At 44.7% G+C, this 19,068-nt stretch overlaps 1 protein-coding gene across 3 annotated transcripts in view; it reads left to right on the top strand.

Moving 5' to 3' along the window:
- Positions 1-902: 902 nt before the first annotated feature.
- The window catches only part of DRC1 (dynein regulatory complex subunit 1), a 41,303-nt gene continuing 23,137 nt past the window's right edge, over positions 903-19,068 (top strand). The window contains exons 1-5 of one of the 3 annotated variants that reach the window (XM_023252025.2): positions 903-1,142; positions 12,273-12,360; positions 16,573-16,685; positions 17,248-17,431; positions 18,033-18,170. In XM_023252025.2, coding sequence (XP_023107793.2) covers positions 991-1,142; positions 12,273-12,360; positions 16,573-16,685; positions 17,248-17,431; positions 18,033-18,170 — 675 coding nt within the window. In that variant the 5' untranslated portion in view covers positions 903-990. Of the gene's footprint in view, positions 1,143-12,272; positions 12,361-15,753; positions 16,483-16,572; positions 16,686-17,247; positions 17,432-18,032; positions 18,171-19,068 lie in introns of those variants that run through there. The other 2 variants (XM_023252026.2, XM_045054829.1) reach the window with 2 other exon arrangements.

The following is a 19,068-nucleotide window of genomic DNA, read 5'->3' as shown; positions in this document are numbered from 1 at the left end:
AATTTGTATGGAACCACAAAAGGCCCCGAGTAGCCAAAGCAACCTTGAAAAAGAAAAGCAAAGCTGGAGGCATCACAATTCTGGACTTCAAGTTATATTACAGAGCTGTAGTCATCAAAACACTATGGTACTGGCATGAAAATAGACAAATAGATCAATGGAACAGAATAGAAAACCCAGAAATGAACCCAGAACTAGATGGTCAATTAATCTTCTACAAAGCAGTAAAGAATACTCAATGGGAAAAAGAAGTCTCTTCAACAAATGATGTTGAAAAACTGGACAGCAACACGCAAAAGAAGGTTAACTGGACCACTTTCTTGCACCACACACAAAAATAAATTCAAACTGGACTAAAGACCTAAATGCGAGAACTGAAACCATAAAGATCCTAGAAGAGAACACAGGCAGTAACTTGATATTGGCCCTGCTTTGTGTTCGTTTTTCTCGTGTCGGTACTATATATATTTCAAGTAAAATTTAGATCACATTCCATATACTGGGCTGCATCTCTCCCTCATGTAACATAGCTTTATGCCTTTCTAGGTCAGCCCCATTCTTGGTGGCTGCCTTGGCTTCTACCCAATGAAAGCTGGATCAGTTCCCTTACTGATGGATGGACTTTGGGGTCATGCCAGTTTTTTAATATAATAACTGCAGTGAGCATACAGATACATCTGTGTACCTGTCATTCAGCAAACACTGGTTGAGCACTTACTACACATTAGGTGTTATGCTAGGCGCTATTTGTACAGGGCTGAGTGATGTAATTTTCACCTCTCCAAGGTGGAGCCTCGGGCGTATTATCTCCAGGATAAAAACCAACTGGCACCACGTTCTGGATGCCGGTAGGCGGAGCCTGAGGAGGCCTGCGCGCGCACGCCAGCTGCGGGTCAGGTGACTGCACCCTGGCAACGGCTTGTTGCTGGCAACCGGGCGGTGGTCTCGCGGTGTTCCTTAGGCAGCTGCCTGCGGCGGGAGGCACCTGCCATGAATCCGCCTGGGCCCTTGGGGGCCCTGGAGAAGGAGGAGGAACACTCCTCCACCCCGATTCTCGGGCCGTCCGTACACTCCGACAACCCTCAGGAGCGGATCCAGGCCCGGCGTCTCCGCATCGCGGCGCGCCTGGAAGCCCGGAGGCGGTGAGCCGGGGGTCCGGGCGGGTCCGCAGCGGAGCGCCCGGGGTGACGGCGTCGCAGGGCGGGGACGAGGCGGGCGCCTTCCTGGGGCGGGAGGTCCTGCGGGGAGGGGCCGGCGGGCCCCACGTGTGAGCGGGACTTGTTTCTCGATGAGATAGGAAAAGTTTCTTCCAGAGGGTTCAAGCAAGGTACGGGATATTAAGACATTCAATACACCTGTAAAGTCAAAGACGGAAATAATAGTCCCTTCAGCACTTTTATTGAGACGCTGCTGTGCCATGCACTGTGAGCAATACACTGAAGACACAGGCCGTCCGTGACCTGCCCTCAGAGGTCTTTCTTTCCTCCTTCCATCCCAACCTGCCTGCCTTCCACATGCATTTCTGGAGTGGACCTCAGCTGTCACTTCTGTTGGTCGCAGGGGCTTATCTGGTTGTGTGACACACAACCTCGTTCCTGAAGGGTCTGAGACTGATAATCATGACCTTCTCAGGCTAGGGTTGTTGCACCTGTCCGTTCACAGACACAGCGGGCTGTCATAAGGGGGTGCCAAGAGGCACCTGCATAATCTTCTGAATTCCTGAACACCATCACTGCCTAACAGCACTTATACCTTGTCCTGCTGCTCGGGGTCAGCTACCCTACCATGGTGACTTCTTGTCTGCTGGCCATGGGACACAAGGGGCCCAGAGTGGTGTGGCTGTGTTCCAACAACACTTTATTTATGGACACTGAAATTTGAATGTCGTGTAATGTTCATGTGTCACAAAATATTCTTAGTATTTTGATCTTGCTTTTCTACGTTAGTAAGCTTCACTTTTTAAGAGAAGTTTTAGGCTCACAGCAAAATTGAATGGAAAGCACAGGAATTTCCCATATACCTTCTGCCTCCACACACGCACAGCCTGTCCCACTATCAACATCCCCCACCAGAGTGGTACCTTTGTTACAAATGATGAACCTGCATTGACACATCATCATTACCCGGTGTTCATAGTTTACATTATAATTCACTCTTGGTGTTCTGTGGATTTGGACAAAGACAGAGTGACAAGTATCTACCATTATAATGTCATATAGAATAGTTTCATTGCCCTACAAATCCTTTGTGCTCTGCCTATTCATCTGATCTTTTTCTTTAACCATTAAAAAGTGTAAAATGCATTCTTTGCTTGTGAGCCCTACAAAAACAGGTGGGTCATATTTGACTCACCTGCCAGTCTGAATGTATTGGATCCGTGTGATGTTTTGTGGGATATCTAGATGGTCCCGATCTATTCAGACTATATTTTGACAGCGATTAGAATTAACATGACCCTATGAATGTGAGGATTATATGAGTATACATTATTATCTATTCCATGTAAATGTGAACTTCCTGATCCTTTTTCCCGACTGAGGTAGAAAATGATACATTTGGCCCGATCAGCGGCCACCTTGTATGTACCTAAGGCCACTCTAATCTGCTCTAGCAAAGATACCACACTTGTGTGGCAGCAGCAATCAGGGATGCTACTTGGGTGAACTTGCAGTATTGACAATCATTTTCTCAGAGCCATCCAGTTTTTGCAGTGGCCAGACCCATGACTTAAATGGAGACTTGATAGGACCACCCCTCCTGCTTCCTTGAGATCCCTAAGGGTGACACTAACACCCACCATACCCCCCCCCTTCTGGTTTTTGATTGTTTTTATGTACTCAGGTGCAGTTGTAGAGGTGTCCATTTGTCCTTCCCTGCCATGATAACTCTCACAGGTCAAGGACTAATGTGGGAATTTCTCAAATTTCTAAGTATGTTGAGGTCACTCTGGTTGCTCTCTGAAGGAGTAGTTGGAGAAGCCAGAAGTGCAAGTAAGGAGACCAGTTGGGAAGCAGTTGCACTGGTCCAGGTGAGAGATGGCTGGTCTGGACTAGTTAGTGGCAGTGGGTTTGGAGAGAAAGCGGATGTTACTCAAGACATATTTTAGAGCTTAAATTTCTTGGATTTAACTGATTTTGGATATGCCGGTCAGAGATCGGGGAAAAAACAAGAATGGCTTGAACAGCCAAGTAGATGGTAGTGCCTTTTATTGAGATAATGAAGACAGTGATGGGGAAAGTGAGGCAGGATTTGGAAATCAAGAGTTTGGCTTTGGACATATTAAGTGAAGCTGGATTTGGGGAAAGCATTAAAACCTAGCGGTCCATTAGACAGTTGGACGTGGGTCTTAAACTCAGAAGAGGATTCTGGATTAGGGATGTCAGTTAAAAGAGTCAGTGGCATTATGATTGTATTTAAAACCATGGGAATGGATTAAATTACACTGGAAAAGAGGATAAAAAGAGATGAGAAGAGATCTCAGGCCACGCCCTAGGAAAGGTCTGCATTTAGAAATGGATAGAAAAGGAAACTCTGGCAAAGGGCTGTCTCCATTCTATAAGGATGACACAGAAGGGCCAGTTGGTGCTCGTGGGAAATAAGTGATGTGCACCTAATTTAACACCTGGAGCCGGTAATTTTTATAACACAGCTAATAAGAATAGCCTGGAAAGAAAAGCAGACAGTGAACGTTTCCTTTGACTGAACTATGAATATAAACAGGCCAGCAAAATAATTCTACAAATAAAAGTAAAACTCGCAATACGAAATAAGAAAATAGCAATGGATCAATACCTTTTAATTATGTTAATGTATTTTTTTTTGGCGGCCGAGAGGGGGAGGAAGAAAAAAACACGAAGAAAAGTTTCCACAAGTGTTTTCAAAAGAATTCCGCAAGATGTAGAGAAATGATGGTACATAAATGGCAGAACTGAGCTAACTCGGCTACGTGCATGGCTGTCACAGGCCAACTCTATTCTCCTTCTCCATGTTCTGTGAATTAACTTCCTTGTTAGTTTAAAGGATAACAGATAGAAAGGTGTTATATCGAAGCCTACACATATATTATTAAAAGTCAACAGTAACTGCAGAAATTGTTTAGAACTTAGTGCAACAAAAGATTTTTCAGAAAAGAGTGTTTTCATCACTGATCTTGTTTTGTTCCTGGCACATGTTGGTAATAAAAAGCGGACTTTTAGTCCCTTGTGTTGTTTTAAATTATTTAGAGGCTCCTTGACTGCCTCTGGTGCCCACTGCCCTAACTGCTTGGGTCTTGATATGCCACGGAGGTGGAGCTTTTGGGAAGAAGCTGTTAACAGAATCAAATGTCATATAAAAATAACAGAATTAATAGGCTAAAGCTCCTGAAAATCCCAATCCCTACTGTCTCGGTTGAAATTTGAAATTCCTGGGAGATGTGATTCTGGAGTAAAACTGACAGATGGAACACATACATTTATCTTGGATCTCTATCAAAACTCCATTAGCGTGACATTTAAAGGGATTAAATAAAAAAGACATAAACCCACGAAGTCAAGCAAAACAGAAGGACTCAATAGCAACAACACTTCGGGAGCTGAGAAGCGTAAGGACAGATGGTAGATGGCTTAGCAGATTCAAGAATATGGAAATATACACTGGTAGTGAGGAAAGCTGAGCGCCCCCTTGATTTACTCTGCAGTAAGTCTGCAAAAGGCCAGGAGATCGGAAGCATCACCTTCATATGGAAGAAGAGGAGAAGAAGGGGACTAAAATAAGGTTTGGAAAGTTAATAGCTGGGTGTCAAGAACCTTTTTCCCACCTTGCACAAAAGACTGGGAGTCTGGAGGAAGTAAAAGGGAGGATCTGTGGTTTGGGGCATGCTGGACAGAGAAGAGGCAAGAGCATTGTCCTCAAAGCAAAGGGGGGCACCTGGGTGGCTCAGTCGGCTGAGCGTCTGACTCTTGATTTTGGCTCAGGTCATGATACCGGAGTCATGGGATCGAGCTCTGTGTCTGGCCGAGCATAGAGCCTACTTAAGATTCTCTCTCTCTCTCTCTCTCTCTCTCTCTCTCTCTCTCTCTCTCTCTTCTGCCCCCCTCTCCTGCTCACACCCACCCACTCTCTTTCTCTCAAATAACAAAGAATTAAAAAAAAAAAAGCAAGGGGGTTCTGTGACCATGTGCACACTGGAGACGAGACCTTGCTTTCCTTCTGCCCATTCCGGAAATTTGGGCAGTTGGAGCTTCACCTCGCAGGCAGGAGATTGACATCTCTCTGTAGAACCTGACCAGCCTGCAAGGAAGGATTTAAAGGCACTGAAAGCCAGATTTGCACACCAGGCCATCCAAGTAGATTGTCCGGCACTGAAGTTCACTGTTGAGCTACACCCTTGCATTCAGAGCTTTCGTTCAGCTTTTCAGTCTTATGGGGATAAGGTAGCCAATGATTTCTAGATGTCTGAGGAAAGTCTTTACCATGAAAGGTAGACACCAAAATGAACACACAGAAAAAGCAACTTAGAGGAACTTGAGACTATGTAGGAAGAAAGGGCAGTCAATACTGATGCAACAGCCTATCATTAAGATGATCCAAGGAGAGGGGCGCCTGGGTGGCACAGTCGGTTAAGCGTCCGACTTCAGCCAGGTCACGATCTCGTGGTCCGTGATTTCGAGCCCCGCGTCGGGCTCTGGGCTGATGGCTCAGAGCCTGGAGCCTGTTTCTGAATCTGTGTCTCCCTCTCTCTCTGCCCCTCCCCCGTTCATGCTATGTCTCTCTCTGTCCCAAAAATAAATAAACGTTGAAAAAAAAATTAAAAAAAAAAAAAAAAGATGATCCAAGGAGAAAAAAGAAATGATATTGCAACCATGGAACAAGAATGGGATGCTGTTGAAAGAACAAAATAGAGCTCTTAGAAATTGAAAAATGTGACAGAAATGGAAAACTCTAGAAGGGTTGGGAAGTAAAGGTCGTGGAATCACATAGAAGATAGAGCAGAAAGAGAAACCAGTAGAAAAAAAGATTTTTGAAAATTAGAGGACTAGTCCAGGAGATCTAGTATTGCTTTCTATTCTTTAAATGTTTGTTTTTGAGCGGAAGGGAGAGAAAGTGTGAGTGGGGGAGAGGCAGAGAGAGAAGGGCCAGAGGATCCAAAGGGGGCTCTGCGCTGACAGCAGAGAGCCTGATGAGTGGTTCAAACTCGAGAACCGAACCATGAGATCATGACCTGAGCCAAAGTCGAACACTTAACCGACTGAGCCACCCAGGTGCCCCTAGTATCTCCTTTCTGGATCCTTAAAGAAAGGGCAGAGCAAACAGAGGGGAGGAAATTATCACTGAAAGCATTTGAGAAAACTTATTAGAACTGAAGTTTATGAGTTTTCCAGCTGGTGGGGAACACCTGACTGAAAATGTGCAGCCAATGGATGAAAGTAGACCCACGCACAGGCACACCATCGAGAAAGTTCAGTGTTACCAAAAAAACCCAAGTTTCAGCTGCCTGTAGCTTGAAAAGCCAATACTCAAGAGACAAGTTTTGATTGGAAAAGAATATGAGCTTTATTCAGAGGGCTGGCCACCTGGGGAGAGGGCAGACTCTAGTTCAAAAACCACCTCAGGTTTCTGCCTGGCCCAAAGATTTTTAGAGTAACTTTAGCGCAGTGAATCAGTAAAAGGAGAACACAGTGGTCCCTAACACTTCTTCATTGCGAGCAGACGCAATGGTGCCAGCTAGACGTTATCATGGAAGTGAGAGGTCAGAGGTGGTGCCTGGGGTGGAGGGGTGGGGGAAGGTTGTGTGAGAGGGTTTGGTCCAGAGTCTTTCTGGGAAACAATGCAATGCATAATCTATAGATACACAAAGAAAGGTTTAATTAATCGATCACTCAGGCTAAAGGAGCTTGCTAAAATGTAAAGACTACTAAGGTGGCTGGAGGGGCCGAGGCAGTGGCTTCAAGAGCACTGAGAACCAAGAGAAGGAGCCTACAAGTTTCCAGAGTGGAAACAACTGTCACATGCAAAGAAAGGATTAAGAAACAGGGCGACTTCAGGTTTTTGAAGTAGCAATGATTTCCAACCCAGCCAAACAATCAATGAAGTTCCAATTTTTTTACTCCTGAGAAGGGACTTTGATTGGTCAGGAGGTGGGATATTCAAGAAGATGGCAGCTCCATTGAGACCACATGTATGGCAGCAGTGAGGAAGCAGTTTCCTGAAAGAGGGATTCCACTCAAACCCGAGGACAGAGCCTGGAACAACTTCTTTGGAATATGCTAGGTCAGCATCAAACAATAGAAATATAACATGAGGGGCGCCTGAGTGGCTTAGTTGGTTGAGCAACCGACTTGCAGCTCAGGTCGTGATCTTGCGGTTCATGAGTTCGAGCCCCGCATGGGGCTCTGTGCTGGTGGTGCAGAGCCTGCTTGGGATTTTCTCTCTCCCTTCTTTCTCACTCCTACCCGGCTTGTTCTCTCTCTCAAAATAAATAAATAAACTTTTTAAAAAAGGCATACAATATGAGCCACATATGTAATTAAAAATTTCCTGCTGAACCAAGCTTATAAGTAAATTTCTCAAAACACAAAACAAAACAAAAAAGTTTTCTAGTAGGCCCATTAAAGTGAACAAAAGAGGTGAAATTAAATTTTGTAATTTGTTTTATTTAATCTTCTATATAAAAATATTGTTTTAACATGTGATCAGTATAAATCATATTGAGATAGTTTGCTTTTTTTGTTTGTTTTTTTTTCATTCAAAGTCTCCAAAATCCATGTAGTTTGTATTTTATACTCACAGCATATTTCGGTTTGGATCAGCCGGCTACCATATTGGACAGCGGCCACCATATTGGACAGTGCAGTGCTAGGAAAGTTAAAAATGATAAGTAAAAGGAAGCAATGGGATTCACGTTAAAACTAGCTAATAAGAGTTGGTAGCATAGTTATTTTTCTTTCTGGAACACTGGTCTTTGCTTCAGGAAGTTGTTGGAAGGCTTTTTAAATAGAGTTGGCAATTAATTGGTGGTTTAAGTAGAAAGTCAAGAGAATGAGTGCATTTTGTCTGATAATGGGAAAGCCATTAACCTGCAACGTCTGAAGACCTGAGTAAAATGGAACAGTTAGTTTTCTTAGTAATGGCAAAGAGTAGGTTCAATAAGGACAGGGAAGTGAATGAAATGACAAGAAAGAAAATGAGTTTTTGGTTCGATTTGGAGTTGGGGGGGGGTGGTATCTCAACTCCAGATTTCAAAAATGATGTAACACTATGTAGAGCTGTGCTGAACTTTGAACAAGGGAGTGGAAATGGAAGTCAGTATTAGGGAAAAAATTTAAGAGTCGCCTGGATGACTCAGTTGAGCATCTGACTCTTTTTTTAAATTCTTTTTATTTTATTTTATATGCATATAATTTATTGTCATATTGGTTTTCATACAATACCCAGTCCTCATCCCAACAGGTGCCCTCCTCGATGCCCATCACCTACTTTCCCCTCTACCCCACCCCCCATCAACCCTCAGTTTGTTCTCTGTATTTAAGAGTCTCTTATGGTTTGCCTCCTTCCCTCTCTGTAACTTTTTTTCCCCCTTCCACTCCCCCATGGTCTTCTGCTAAGTTTCTCAGGATCCACATATGAGTGAAAACATAAGGTATCCGTCTTTCTCTGCCTGACTTATTTCACTTAGCATAATACCCTCCAGGTTCCATCCACTTTGCTGCAAATGGCATGATTTCATTCTTTCTCACTGCCAAGTAGTATTCCACTGTATATATAAAACACATCTTCTTTATCCATTCATCAGTCGAAGGACATTTAGGCTCTTTCCATAATTTGGCTATTGTTGAAAGTGTTGCTATAAACATTGGGGTACAAGTGCCCCTATGCATCAGCACTCCTGTATCCCTTGGGTAGATTCCTAGCAGTGCTATTGCTGGGTCGTAGGGTAGATCTATTTTTAATCTTTTGAGGCACCTCCACACTCTTTTCCAGAGTGGCTGTACCAGTTTGCATTCCCACCAGCAGTGCAAGAGGGTTCCCGTTTCTCCACATCCTCGCCAACATCTATAGTCTCCTGATTTGTTCATTTTGGCCACTCTGACTGGCGTGAGGTGGTATCTGAGTGTGGTTTTGATTTGTATTTCCCTGATGAGTGATGTTGAGCATCTTTTCATGTGTCTGTTGGCCATCTGGATGTCTTCTTTAGAAAAGTGTCTATTCATGTCTTTTTCCCATTTCTTCACTGGATTGTTTGTTTTTCGGGTGTGGAGTTTGGTGAGTTCTTTATAGATTTTGGATACTAGCCCTTTATCTGATATGTCATTGAACATCTGACTCTTGATTTCAGCTCAGGTCATGTTGTGGCTCACGAGATCGAGCCTGGAGTTGGGCTCCGAGCTGAGTGTGAAGCCTGCTTGGGATTCTTTCTCTTCCTCTGTCCTACATCTCTTTCTTTCTCTCCCTCTTTCTCCTTCAAAATAAATAAATAAACATTAAAAAAGAAAAGAAAAGAAAAAAGGGGCTCTTGGGTGGCTCAGTCATTAAGTGTCTGACTCTTGATTTCAGGTCAGGTCACGATCTCCTGGTCTGTGGGTTTGAGTCCCGTGTCCGGCTCTGTGCTGCCAGCTCAGAGCCTGGAGCCTGCTTCAGATTCTCTGTGTCCCTCTCTCTCTGCCCCTCCCCCACTTATGCTCTCTCTCTCTCTCTCTCTCTCTCTCTCTCTCTGTCCCTCTCTCCCTCCCTATCTCTCAAAAATAAACATTTAAAACAATCAAGAAAAAATGAGACAAAGGGATCTGCTTATTTCATTGTGGATGAGATGCTAAGATGATGGTTTCATTTTTCTTTCTTTTTTTTTTTTAGAGGATTTTTTAAAAGGTTGTTTATTTATTTTGAGAGAGAGAGAGAGAGGGAGAGAGCATGCACAAGTAGGGGAGGGGCAGGGAGAGAGGGAGAGAGAGAATCCCAGGCAAGCTCCACACTGTCATGGAAGAACCTAATGCGGGGCTCAATCTCATGAACCCTGAGATCATGACCTGAGCCAAAAATCAACAGTCATGGACTTAACCAACTGATCCACCCAGGTGCCCCATCATTTGTCTTAAGGCAGTACTGGGAGTCCTGGTGGTCACTCTTTGCCAGAGGAGAGAGTGGACCTCCATGCTGTAATGGTGTGGTTGGTGGGGTCATGCCCCCATGCCTCCTCTAAAGAAGCCCATAATCTAGAACCCTGTTTTACCCCCTCTGCTTTGGTCTCATTTTCTGATTAACACACACGCACACACACGTACACACACTGTTTGTAAAATTCAAGTAATAGAAAAATATAGAAAATAGAAGTCCTCAGTAAAGTTCCCTTTCCTTAAATAACTACTGTCACCTTCCAAAAATATTCCTATGTGTACATAAGCCTACTTTAAAAAGAAAATTGATGTTATAGTTTACATATTGTTCTACAACTGGCTCTTTTTACTTAACTATTGTGGACATCTTTGCTTACTGCTAGATATCACATAGTACTCTTTATAGGCTACAAAATACTTTCTTCTATTGGCTCCTAAACTCTTAAACAGGCTGGTCTTGATATGTGTGTAAGAATGTTTCCATATTCCTGCTAGTGTCGTCAGTGCTGTAATAATCATTCTGCACGTTTCTCAGAGTACTTGCACAGATTTCTTTGAGTTCTTTCTGTAGAGAATTCTTGATGGTTGGGTCAGAGGGGAGGCATATTTAAGTTTGCGATAAATCTTGCCAAGGCACCTTTTAGACATACTGTTACAGTTCACACCCTCAGCCATGGAGTGATAAGAATAGTTGGGCACCCACACCATAGCCCACACCTGATGTTATTAATCACCTTTTAAATCTTTTCTCGTCTGATGGGAATGCAAGCTGGTGCAGCCACTCTGGACAACAGTATGGAGGTTCCTCAAAAAACTAAAAATAGAACTACCCTACGACCCAGCATTACACTACTGGGCATTTATCCAAGGGATATAAGTGTGCTGTTTCGAAGGGACGTGTGCACCCCAATGATTACAGCAGCACTATCAACAATAGCCAAAGTATGGAAAGAGCCCAAATGTCCATCGATGGATGAATGGATAAAGAAGATGTGGATGGATGAATGGATAAAGAAGATACACACACACACACACACACACACACACACACACACACAATGGAATATTACTCGGCAATCAAAAAGAATGAAATCTCGGGGCGCCTGGGTGGCTCAGTCGGTTAAGCGTCCAACTTTGGCTCAGGTCATGATCTCACAGTCCATGAGTTTGAGCCCTGCGTCCAGCTCTGTGCTGACAGCTCAGAGCCTGGAGCCCATTTCAGATTCTGTGTCTCCCTCTCTCTCTGCTCCTCCCCTGTTCATGTTCTGTCTTTCTCTGTCTCAAAAATAAACGTTAAAAAAAAAAAAGAATGAAATTTTGCCATTTGCAACTACGTAGATGGAACTGGAGGGTATCATGCTAAGTGAAATTAGTCAGAGAAAGACAAAAATCCTATGACTTCACTCATAGGAGGACTTTAAGAGACAAAACAGATGAACATAAGGGAAGGGAAACAAAAATAATATAAAAACAGGGAGGGGGACAAAACAGAAGAGACTCATAATTATGGAGAACAGACGGAGGGTTGCTGGAGGGGTTGTGGGAGTGGGGATGGGCTAAATAGGTAAGGGACCCTAAGGAATCCACTCCTGAAATCATTGTTGCACTATATGCTAACTAATTTGGATGTAAATTTTAAAAAATAAAAAATAAAATTAAAATAAATTAAAAAAATCTTTTCTCTTCTGATATGGAGAGAAATAATACCTCACAGGCTTTTCAATTTCATTTCTCTGGTTCTGCGTGAAGTTGAACATATTCCCAAATGTCTGTTTACTATATGTGTTTCTTCTGTAAAATCCTTGTCCATATCCTTTGCCGGTTTTTCTAGTTGGTATTTTATCTTTTTTGTATTGATTTGAAGGAGCCCATACTATTTTCTAGGTGGCAAAATTTTGTTAAGTATCTTTTACCGGTTTATGCCTTGATTTTCAAGAAGAGTTTTAAATGTTAGGAAGTAAAGTCTTTCAATTTCCCTCCCCCCGCCTTTAGTCTTACTCTCAGATGGGTTCCCTCCTGTGTTTACTTCTAGTGTTTTTATAATTGCGTGTTTTAAAAATATTTAACTTTTTATCCATGTGGGATGTATTTTTGTATATGGCGTGACGTGCTGTGGAAACTCTAAATATAGAATCTATGTACTAGAAATAACTTCAGTTTTTCCACTGTCTCCCATCATAGGGAAGCGCTTGGAGAATATTTAGATGGAAAGAAAGAGAGTGAGGAAGATCAAAGCAAGAGCTACAAGCAGAAAGAAGAAAGCAGACTGGTATGAGCTGGGTGGCAGATGGGTCCCATCAGCCTGGGACACTAGGGAGCTGGGTGTGATGTCATGGCTTTTGTACTTTGCTAGAAGAATCTCAATAGAGATCCCATGTTCCTGCCTGTAGGCGGAAGTGAATTTGAACCTTTCCCATTTTGAGAGCTCTCTAGGAGTGAGCTTTCATGTTATCTGATGGACTGTTCATAAGCTCAAGTCCAAATGTTTAGGCTGCCCATTCAGGGCCTACCGTTCCCATCCTAATTTCACGGTCTTCGGTCCCACTGGTACCTACCTTGGGCCTTGGCTCTGGCTTGGCTGATCCACTCTCTGACCTCCAGTGGGGCTCTGCTCTTCCGGTTGTGTGCCTCTGATCATCCAGAACGCTAAGCCCCTCCCCTCCTCTCTTCCCCCCTCTCCTCTACCTTTCTTTTCTCATCTCCTCTCATCAGGATGCCTTCCCATATTTCAAGACCATCTCAAGTCCCAGCTTGATACACGTCCAATACTTGTTTGTGCCACGCCTTTAATTTTAGACCATTTTCTCCCTTCTGTGACTTCAAATGTGTGTGCCTGCAGTGTCCCCAGTGTGTACACTCTGTATGCCTGTGGAGTAGTACAGAGCTCGGACTCCATATCAAAAGAAATTTGTTGATGGCTCTCCCATGGCAATGCCAGCGCTCCTGGGATACTTAATAAAGGACTTGGAACAAGAGGTGCAGGAAGAATAAACAACAGTTGCAAACAGCAAGCAGAACTGGCAGAGTGCTGCGTTTAATTAATTGCTGAATGAATATCAGAGGCACTGGGACTGTAGGAATTGGGGTAAGGAGGAGGGCTCCCCAAGGGGGGGCTGATTGGGAAAGGTTACATGGAGAAAGTGGGATGTGGGCTGCGTCTTCGGAAAAAAAGTGGGACTGATAAAAACAGAGAGGAGAGAGATGATTCCTGGCAGAAATCGAAGTGCACTTGGAGAAAAAAAATATTCAACTTACTGCAGGTCATTACAGAGCATAGAGATACACGGAGAGCACTGCACGGTATGGTGTTAAGGATAAGATACTTTACGGCCGTGGAAAGAAGACCGCAGTGCTGTGTGCTTTTGTTCCAGATCTGGTGCTTCCTGTGAAATAGAGTCATGCCATGTGTTTTTACTGATGTTACTTCATCAAAGGGTCGAGGATCTCTGGACATTGCTGGTTAGGATAAAAAGGATATTGTATTAATCTGGAATGTACTGTTATAGTTTCTACTGATATGATCTTGAAACTACCGATACGCGGTTCATCCTGAGCATTCTTTGAGCGTAAACCAGAAGAGATAATATTGTTTTCATTAGTAGTTTCTCCAGCTCCCTTTCACTTGGGACTTAAGTCATGTAGCGTGTTGGCATAGAAAAGAAATGTATAAAAACCAAATGCTCCCTTCCTCAATATCCAGATATTAATCACCACTTTTGCCCTAAGACTTGGACAGGAAGGGCCCCTGTCGTTGGCTTTGCACCTTATCAATCATTTTTAACCGGTGGTTCTTTTGTTTCCTGTTTAATCTGGGTCTGCTCCAATTTTATAAAGATGTCTTTCCAAGTTTTCTCTTAGCAGCTTTATTGTTCTATCATTTACATTTTGGTCTATAATCTATCTAGAATTGATTTTTTTTAATGTTTATTTATTTTTGAGACAGAGAGAGACAGAGCATGAACGGGGGAGGGTCAGAGAGAGAGGGAGACACAGAATCGGAAACAGGCTCCAGGCTCTGAGCTGTCAGCACAGAGCCTGACGCGGGGCTCGAACTCACGGACCGTGAGATCATGACCTGAGCCGAAGTCGGACGCTTAACCGACCGAGCCACCCAGGCGCCCCTAGAATTGATTTTTGTATGTGGTGTAAAGTTCAGGCTCAAAGTTCACTGCTTTGTTTATGGATTTTTAATGGACCCAGCACCATTTATTGAAAAGATCATCCTAAAAAAAAAAAAAAAAGAAGAAGAAGAATAAAAAGAATGTATCATCCTTTCCCCACTGCATCATTTTGCCCATCTTTGTTGTGATCAGGCGATCACATATGTGGGTTTGTTTCTAGATTCTGTATTCTGTTCTATTGGCCTATTTGTCCGACTTTATTACAATTCCACAGGATTTTAACTACTGTAGCCTTATGACAGATCTTGACATCTGGTAAGGTAGGCCCTCCAGCTTTGTGGTTCTTCAAGATTGTTTTGGCTAGTCTTGAACCTCTGGATTTCCATATATATTTTACAAATCAGCTTGTCAATTGCCACCAAAAAACCTGCTGGGATTTTAATTGAGGTCAGATGGGATCTATAGATCAATTTGGGAAAGAATTGATATCGACAATGAGATTTGTGATCCATGAGTATAAAATAGCCCTCCACTTATTTAGGTATTCTTCAATTTTGCTCAACAATGTTTCACACACTGTGTTGAGGCTATAACTCTTTACTGCTGGTATATAAAAGTACAATTTTTTTTAAATTTTTTTAATGTTTATTTATTTTCGAGAGAGACAGAGTGACAGAGTGTGAGTGGGGGAAGGGCAGAGAAAGAGAGAGACACAGAATCCGAAGCAGGCTCCAGGCTCTGAGCTGTCAGCACAGAGCCTGACGCGGGGCTCAAACTCACGAACTGCGAGATCATGACCTGAGCTGAATGCTTAACCTTAAGACTGAGCTAGCTACCCAGGCGCCCCAATAAAGTACAGTTGGTTTTTATATAGTGACCTGATGTTCAGTTAACCCTGTCAAATTCACTTGTTAATTCTAAGAGTTTACCTGTGGTTTCTTTTGTTTGTGTGTTTATTTTTTACATATAGAATCGTATCATCTGAAAATGACAGTTTTAGCTTTTCCTAGGTCTGTTGATCTGTTGGTGACTGTAGCATTTTCAGTTTTACTTTGAGTCTGAGATACTCGATGCAGAAATTTCTCATGTTTGCATCGTCTGAGCAGACAACAGAGAATCACTCAAAACTACAGGAAAGCCTTTGCTTCCGGAGGCATGGAAAACCATTTGGTACCAGTGATAAAACTGCAGCCATTTAAAAAAGTCTGGAATATCCCGGATATCCAGGTGAAGGCTCCGTTCTGTATTCAATAAAAGTGCATTTCCAGATGTCTTTAGAAGGATGAGATGAGCTAGAACCTGTGATCGTCTCAATGACTCCTTCGTGCGGTGATGTTTATTGGTTCTCGTTCAGAAATGATTTGAGAGCTGGAGAATTTGTGAATTCCAAAACGGACTTGGAAAAACCCAGGCATAGCCTAAGGATACCTGAACTTTTTGTTGAAAGCACGTGGTCACCCAAAGGCCAGGAGTAAAGACACGGAGTGTGGAATTCAAACAGGGAGTTAAAGGGGGGGGGGGTCGGAATCGCAAACTTCCTGAGCCATTATTGGCGACAGCGGGGCGGCCAGCAGCAGCGGTTCTCTCCTGTTGCAGAGACTCTCAGAAGATCCCACATAACATGAGCTGAAACCTGGAAGCTCATTCCGTTGGCTTAATAGTTCGGAGCATAAGTACACTGTCCAGGGCTGATATGGGGGCTCCTGGATACTGGGGCCCTCATCTCCTGCCTGTCCTTAGGTGGCTTTCATCTGCCCATCGCGTTGTACTCGAGCGCCACACGCCAGCTCGGGAGAAGGGGGGACGGGGCAGCAGAGGGTACACCTCCTCCCTTCACCGCACGATTCAGAAGCGGCACACATCACTCGGGCTCGTGTCCTGTTGATCGGACTGTATTCTAGCAGCAGAGGAGGTTGGGAAGTGTATCCACTTGGGGAGGCCAAATGTCCAGCTAACGTCGGGGGTTCTGTTACTCAAAGAAGACGAGGGATGTCGGAGGATGACTGCCATTTTCTGCCTCACCCGTCCCGCTGAATTCTCAGAAAGACCCCTGGCCGTGTCACTCACTTTGGAGGCGTACCGGGGGCGAGTGCTGAGATGCGCCCGGAGGACCCGCCGGCGTGCAGGTTGGCTGGTCCACACTCTAACGAGAATACACAGCGGTGCCTCCGGAGTCACGTGTGCTGTGAAATCGTCAGCCCTGACACCACACCCCAGACGTCCTGAGGGAAATGGATTGCCAAATAGACGCTACTCTTAAGGGTCTTAAGGTAGCTTTTGATCCCTGCGTGGCTGCATAGAACGGCTGCAGACAGTTGTGCAAAGTGTTTCCAATTCCGTAAATTCTTACCTGTTTTCAGAAACTGGCGAAGCTGTTGCTCTGTGGCACTGAGCTGGTGACAAATATCCAAGTGGCCGCAGATATCAGGGAGATCCACAGGAGAGTGGAAGAAGGGGAGATAAGGCGTCAGAGGTGAGGACCCCCCACCCCGTGCTCTGCAGCCTGGGGACATGAGGGCATCTCCTCTGTGGCTCCCCGAATTCTCCCCAGTTATGGGAAAGCGGCTGTGTCGAACAGTCTAGTAGGATCCTTTTACGGCCCCTTCGGAATCCCTTCCGTTCCTCCTTCCTTTCTTTCCTCCCTTCTTCCCCTTTCCCCACCGGACCATTGTGGCTCATGTCCACGAGTACATACACAGTATGATCTTGATAAGATTTTTAGTTGTCCAGCATAAGGAATTCTGTCAGCAACTTGACTAGCTTTACCAGTATACAGTTGGTGACTTTATTCTTGCACCTTCCCTCTGCCTCTCTTGGGCTGTGGCCGGAACTGACTTGGTTGATTCCCAGCCCTGCCAAAGAGTTAGGCTTTGATCTGTAACCACTGAGGAAAAACTGAAGGTCTTTTTTAAAAATATAATTCTTTTAATGTTTATTTATTTTTGAGAGATAGAGAGACAGACTGCGGGGGGGGGGGCAGAGAGAGAGAGGGAGACACAGCTGGGCTGGCGTGGCGAGCATGTTTGTATTTGCAGACTTGAAAAGCTGGAGAACGAAGTCAAGACCAGCCAGGACAAATTTGATGAAATCGCCATGAAGTGGGAGGAGGGCAAACGGAAGAGAATTCCCCAGGACCTGTGGGACATGCTCAACACCCAGCAGGTGCACTGCGCTGGGCTGATAGAAGACAAGAACAAGCTTATCAGCGAGTTACAGCAGGCAAGGGTCGGGGGCCCCTCGCCCCCAGCCACGTGGGCTCTGATGGGGGGAATTGACTGCCTTATTGGTTTGCTCTTCCTGAATGGAAAAATGTGGAGGTCTTACTTCATTACTCAGATTATCGCACACCTCGGGCAACAAACTCACCCGGAGGGAAAAGCTTTTTAGCAATTTGAGAATCACTGGTGACCTTTGAAAGACGTACGTTCACAGCGAATGCTCTTTCAGGTTTCGTCTTCTCAGTTAAGGAATGGAGCTTAGTCTGCAGGAGCTGTGCTCCCGTGCTGGAACCTGGGTGTTAATGGCTCAGCTGGGATGCCTTAGCTCTCTGGGAGCTTACAGGGAGATTTGCAGCAAGTGGTCACGGATGGTTTGATCCCGTGCCGCTCATTCGGGCTTTGCCCCGCGCTGAGGCCACTCTGCTCCATCTGCCTGTGCCTTCTCCCAGGCGTCCTCAGATTCTTCTGAAGCCACTTTTGCTTTGTACAGTTGCGATTCCTAGTGTTCTCGAATATTGATGAGCGAGGTCCAGGTGGAGCGTGCTTGGCACCTCTTGCTTTTGTCTCACTTTGCGACCAACCTTTGACATGCTCTTTTCTAGGAGTTAAAAACAAAAGATGACCAGTATGTGAAGGATTTGAAGAAGCAGTCAGATGACATCTGCCTGCTCCTGGAGAGGATGGAAGAGCAAGTGAAGAATGTGATGAAAACCTTCCGTCAGGAGCTCAATTCCATTGAGGTAACGGGGTGTGAACGAACTGCCTTCTGGGAGGAGAGCTGGGTCTGTCCGGGATGTCCGGGACATCTGGGAGGGGCCCGGTTGTCTTGTCCTCTGCTTTCTGCCCCTTAACTTATTTACCCATTCATTCACTCGTCCAACAAATATTCTTCACGTGGCTACTATGCCAGGCACTGTACCAGGGGCTGGGGATACAGCCACGAACAAAACAAAGTCCTCGAGGGAATCTGTATTCTAGTAGAAGACAGCTAGACCACAAACAGATAAACCGCTAAATATATCCTTGGACAGGTGGAGATTAGTGCTTTGAAAGAAAATAAAACCATGTAAGGGTAAGAAGAGTGGAGGAGGGGGGTATGTGAGCTGTTTGCTGTATTTATGGCAGCCAGGGCTGGGGCATGGGAAAGCGGGGGGTCACACAGGTTCAGAAATCAATACTTGGAATTTGAATGAAATGTTAAGGATTGAGATTGAGACCGGCCTTCCAAAATGGAAGGGAGCCAAGAGGGTGGAGACTTTTCTCCTTGGATTATTATAGACCCATTTCTGCATTCCCAGGCCTACCCCTTGTGAGCAGCACGCTCCTTTGTTTTCGTGGGAACCCCAGCCATAGCAATGCAGCGGCCCTGGGCATGACTGAGTTGTATGCCAGGCTTTGCCCTGTGACTGCCACCAAGGGCACACGGCCCTTCCTCCAGCTCCTTCCTCAGAGACCAACTGAGCCACAGGACAGGTGGTACATTTCCTCCCAAAATTTGTGTGAAGCCCAGACTTGATAACACTAATTAACATGCAACTCCTTCCATAGCCGTTTGGTTCCGTGAGACTTGGCAAGTCTGCATTTGGCTCTGACTGTGCCATTACTTATGAGTCGTTTGATGCTGTGGGACCTGCCTAA

The sequence above is a fragment of the Felis catus genome, chromosome A3, assembly GCF_018350175.1.
Source record: "Felis catus isolate Fca126 chromosome A3, F.catus_Fca126_mat1.0, whole genome shotgun sequence".
NCBI classification, from domain to species: Eukaryota; Metazoa; Chordata; class Mammalia; order Carnivora; family Felidae; genus Felis; species Felis catus.
Note: the sequence above shows the minus strand (reverse complement) of the source record. Positions and strands in the feature narration are given on the sequence as shown.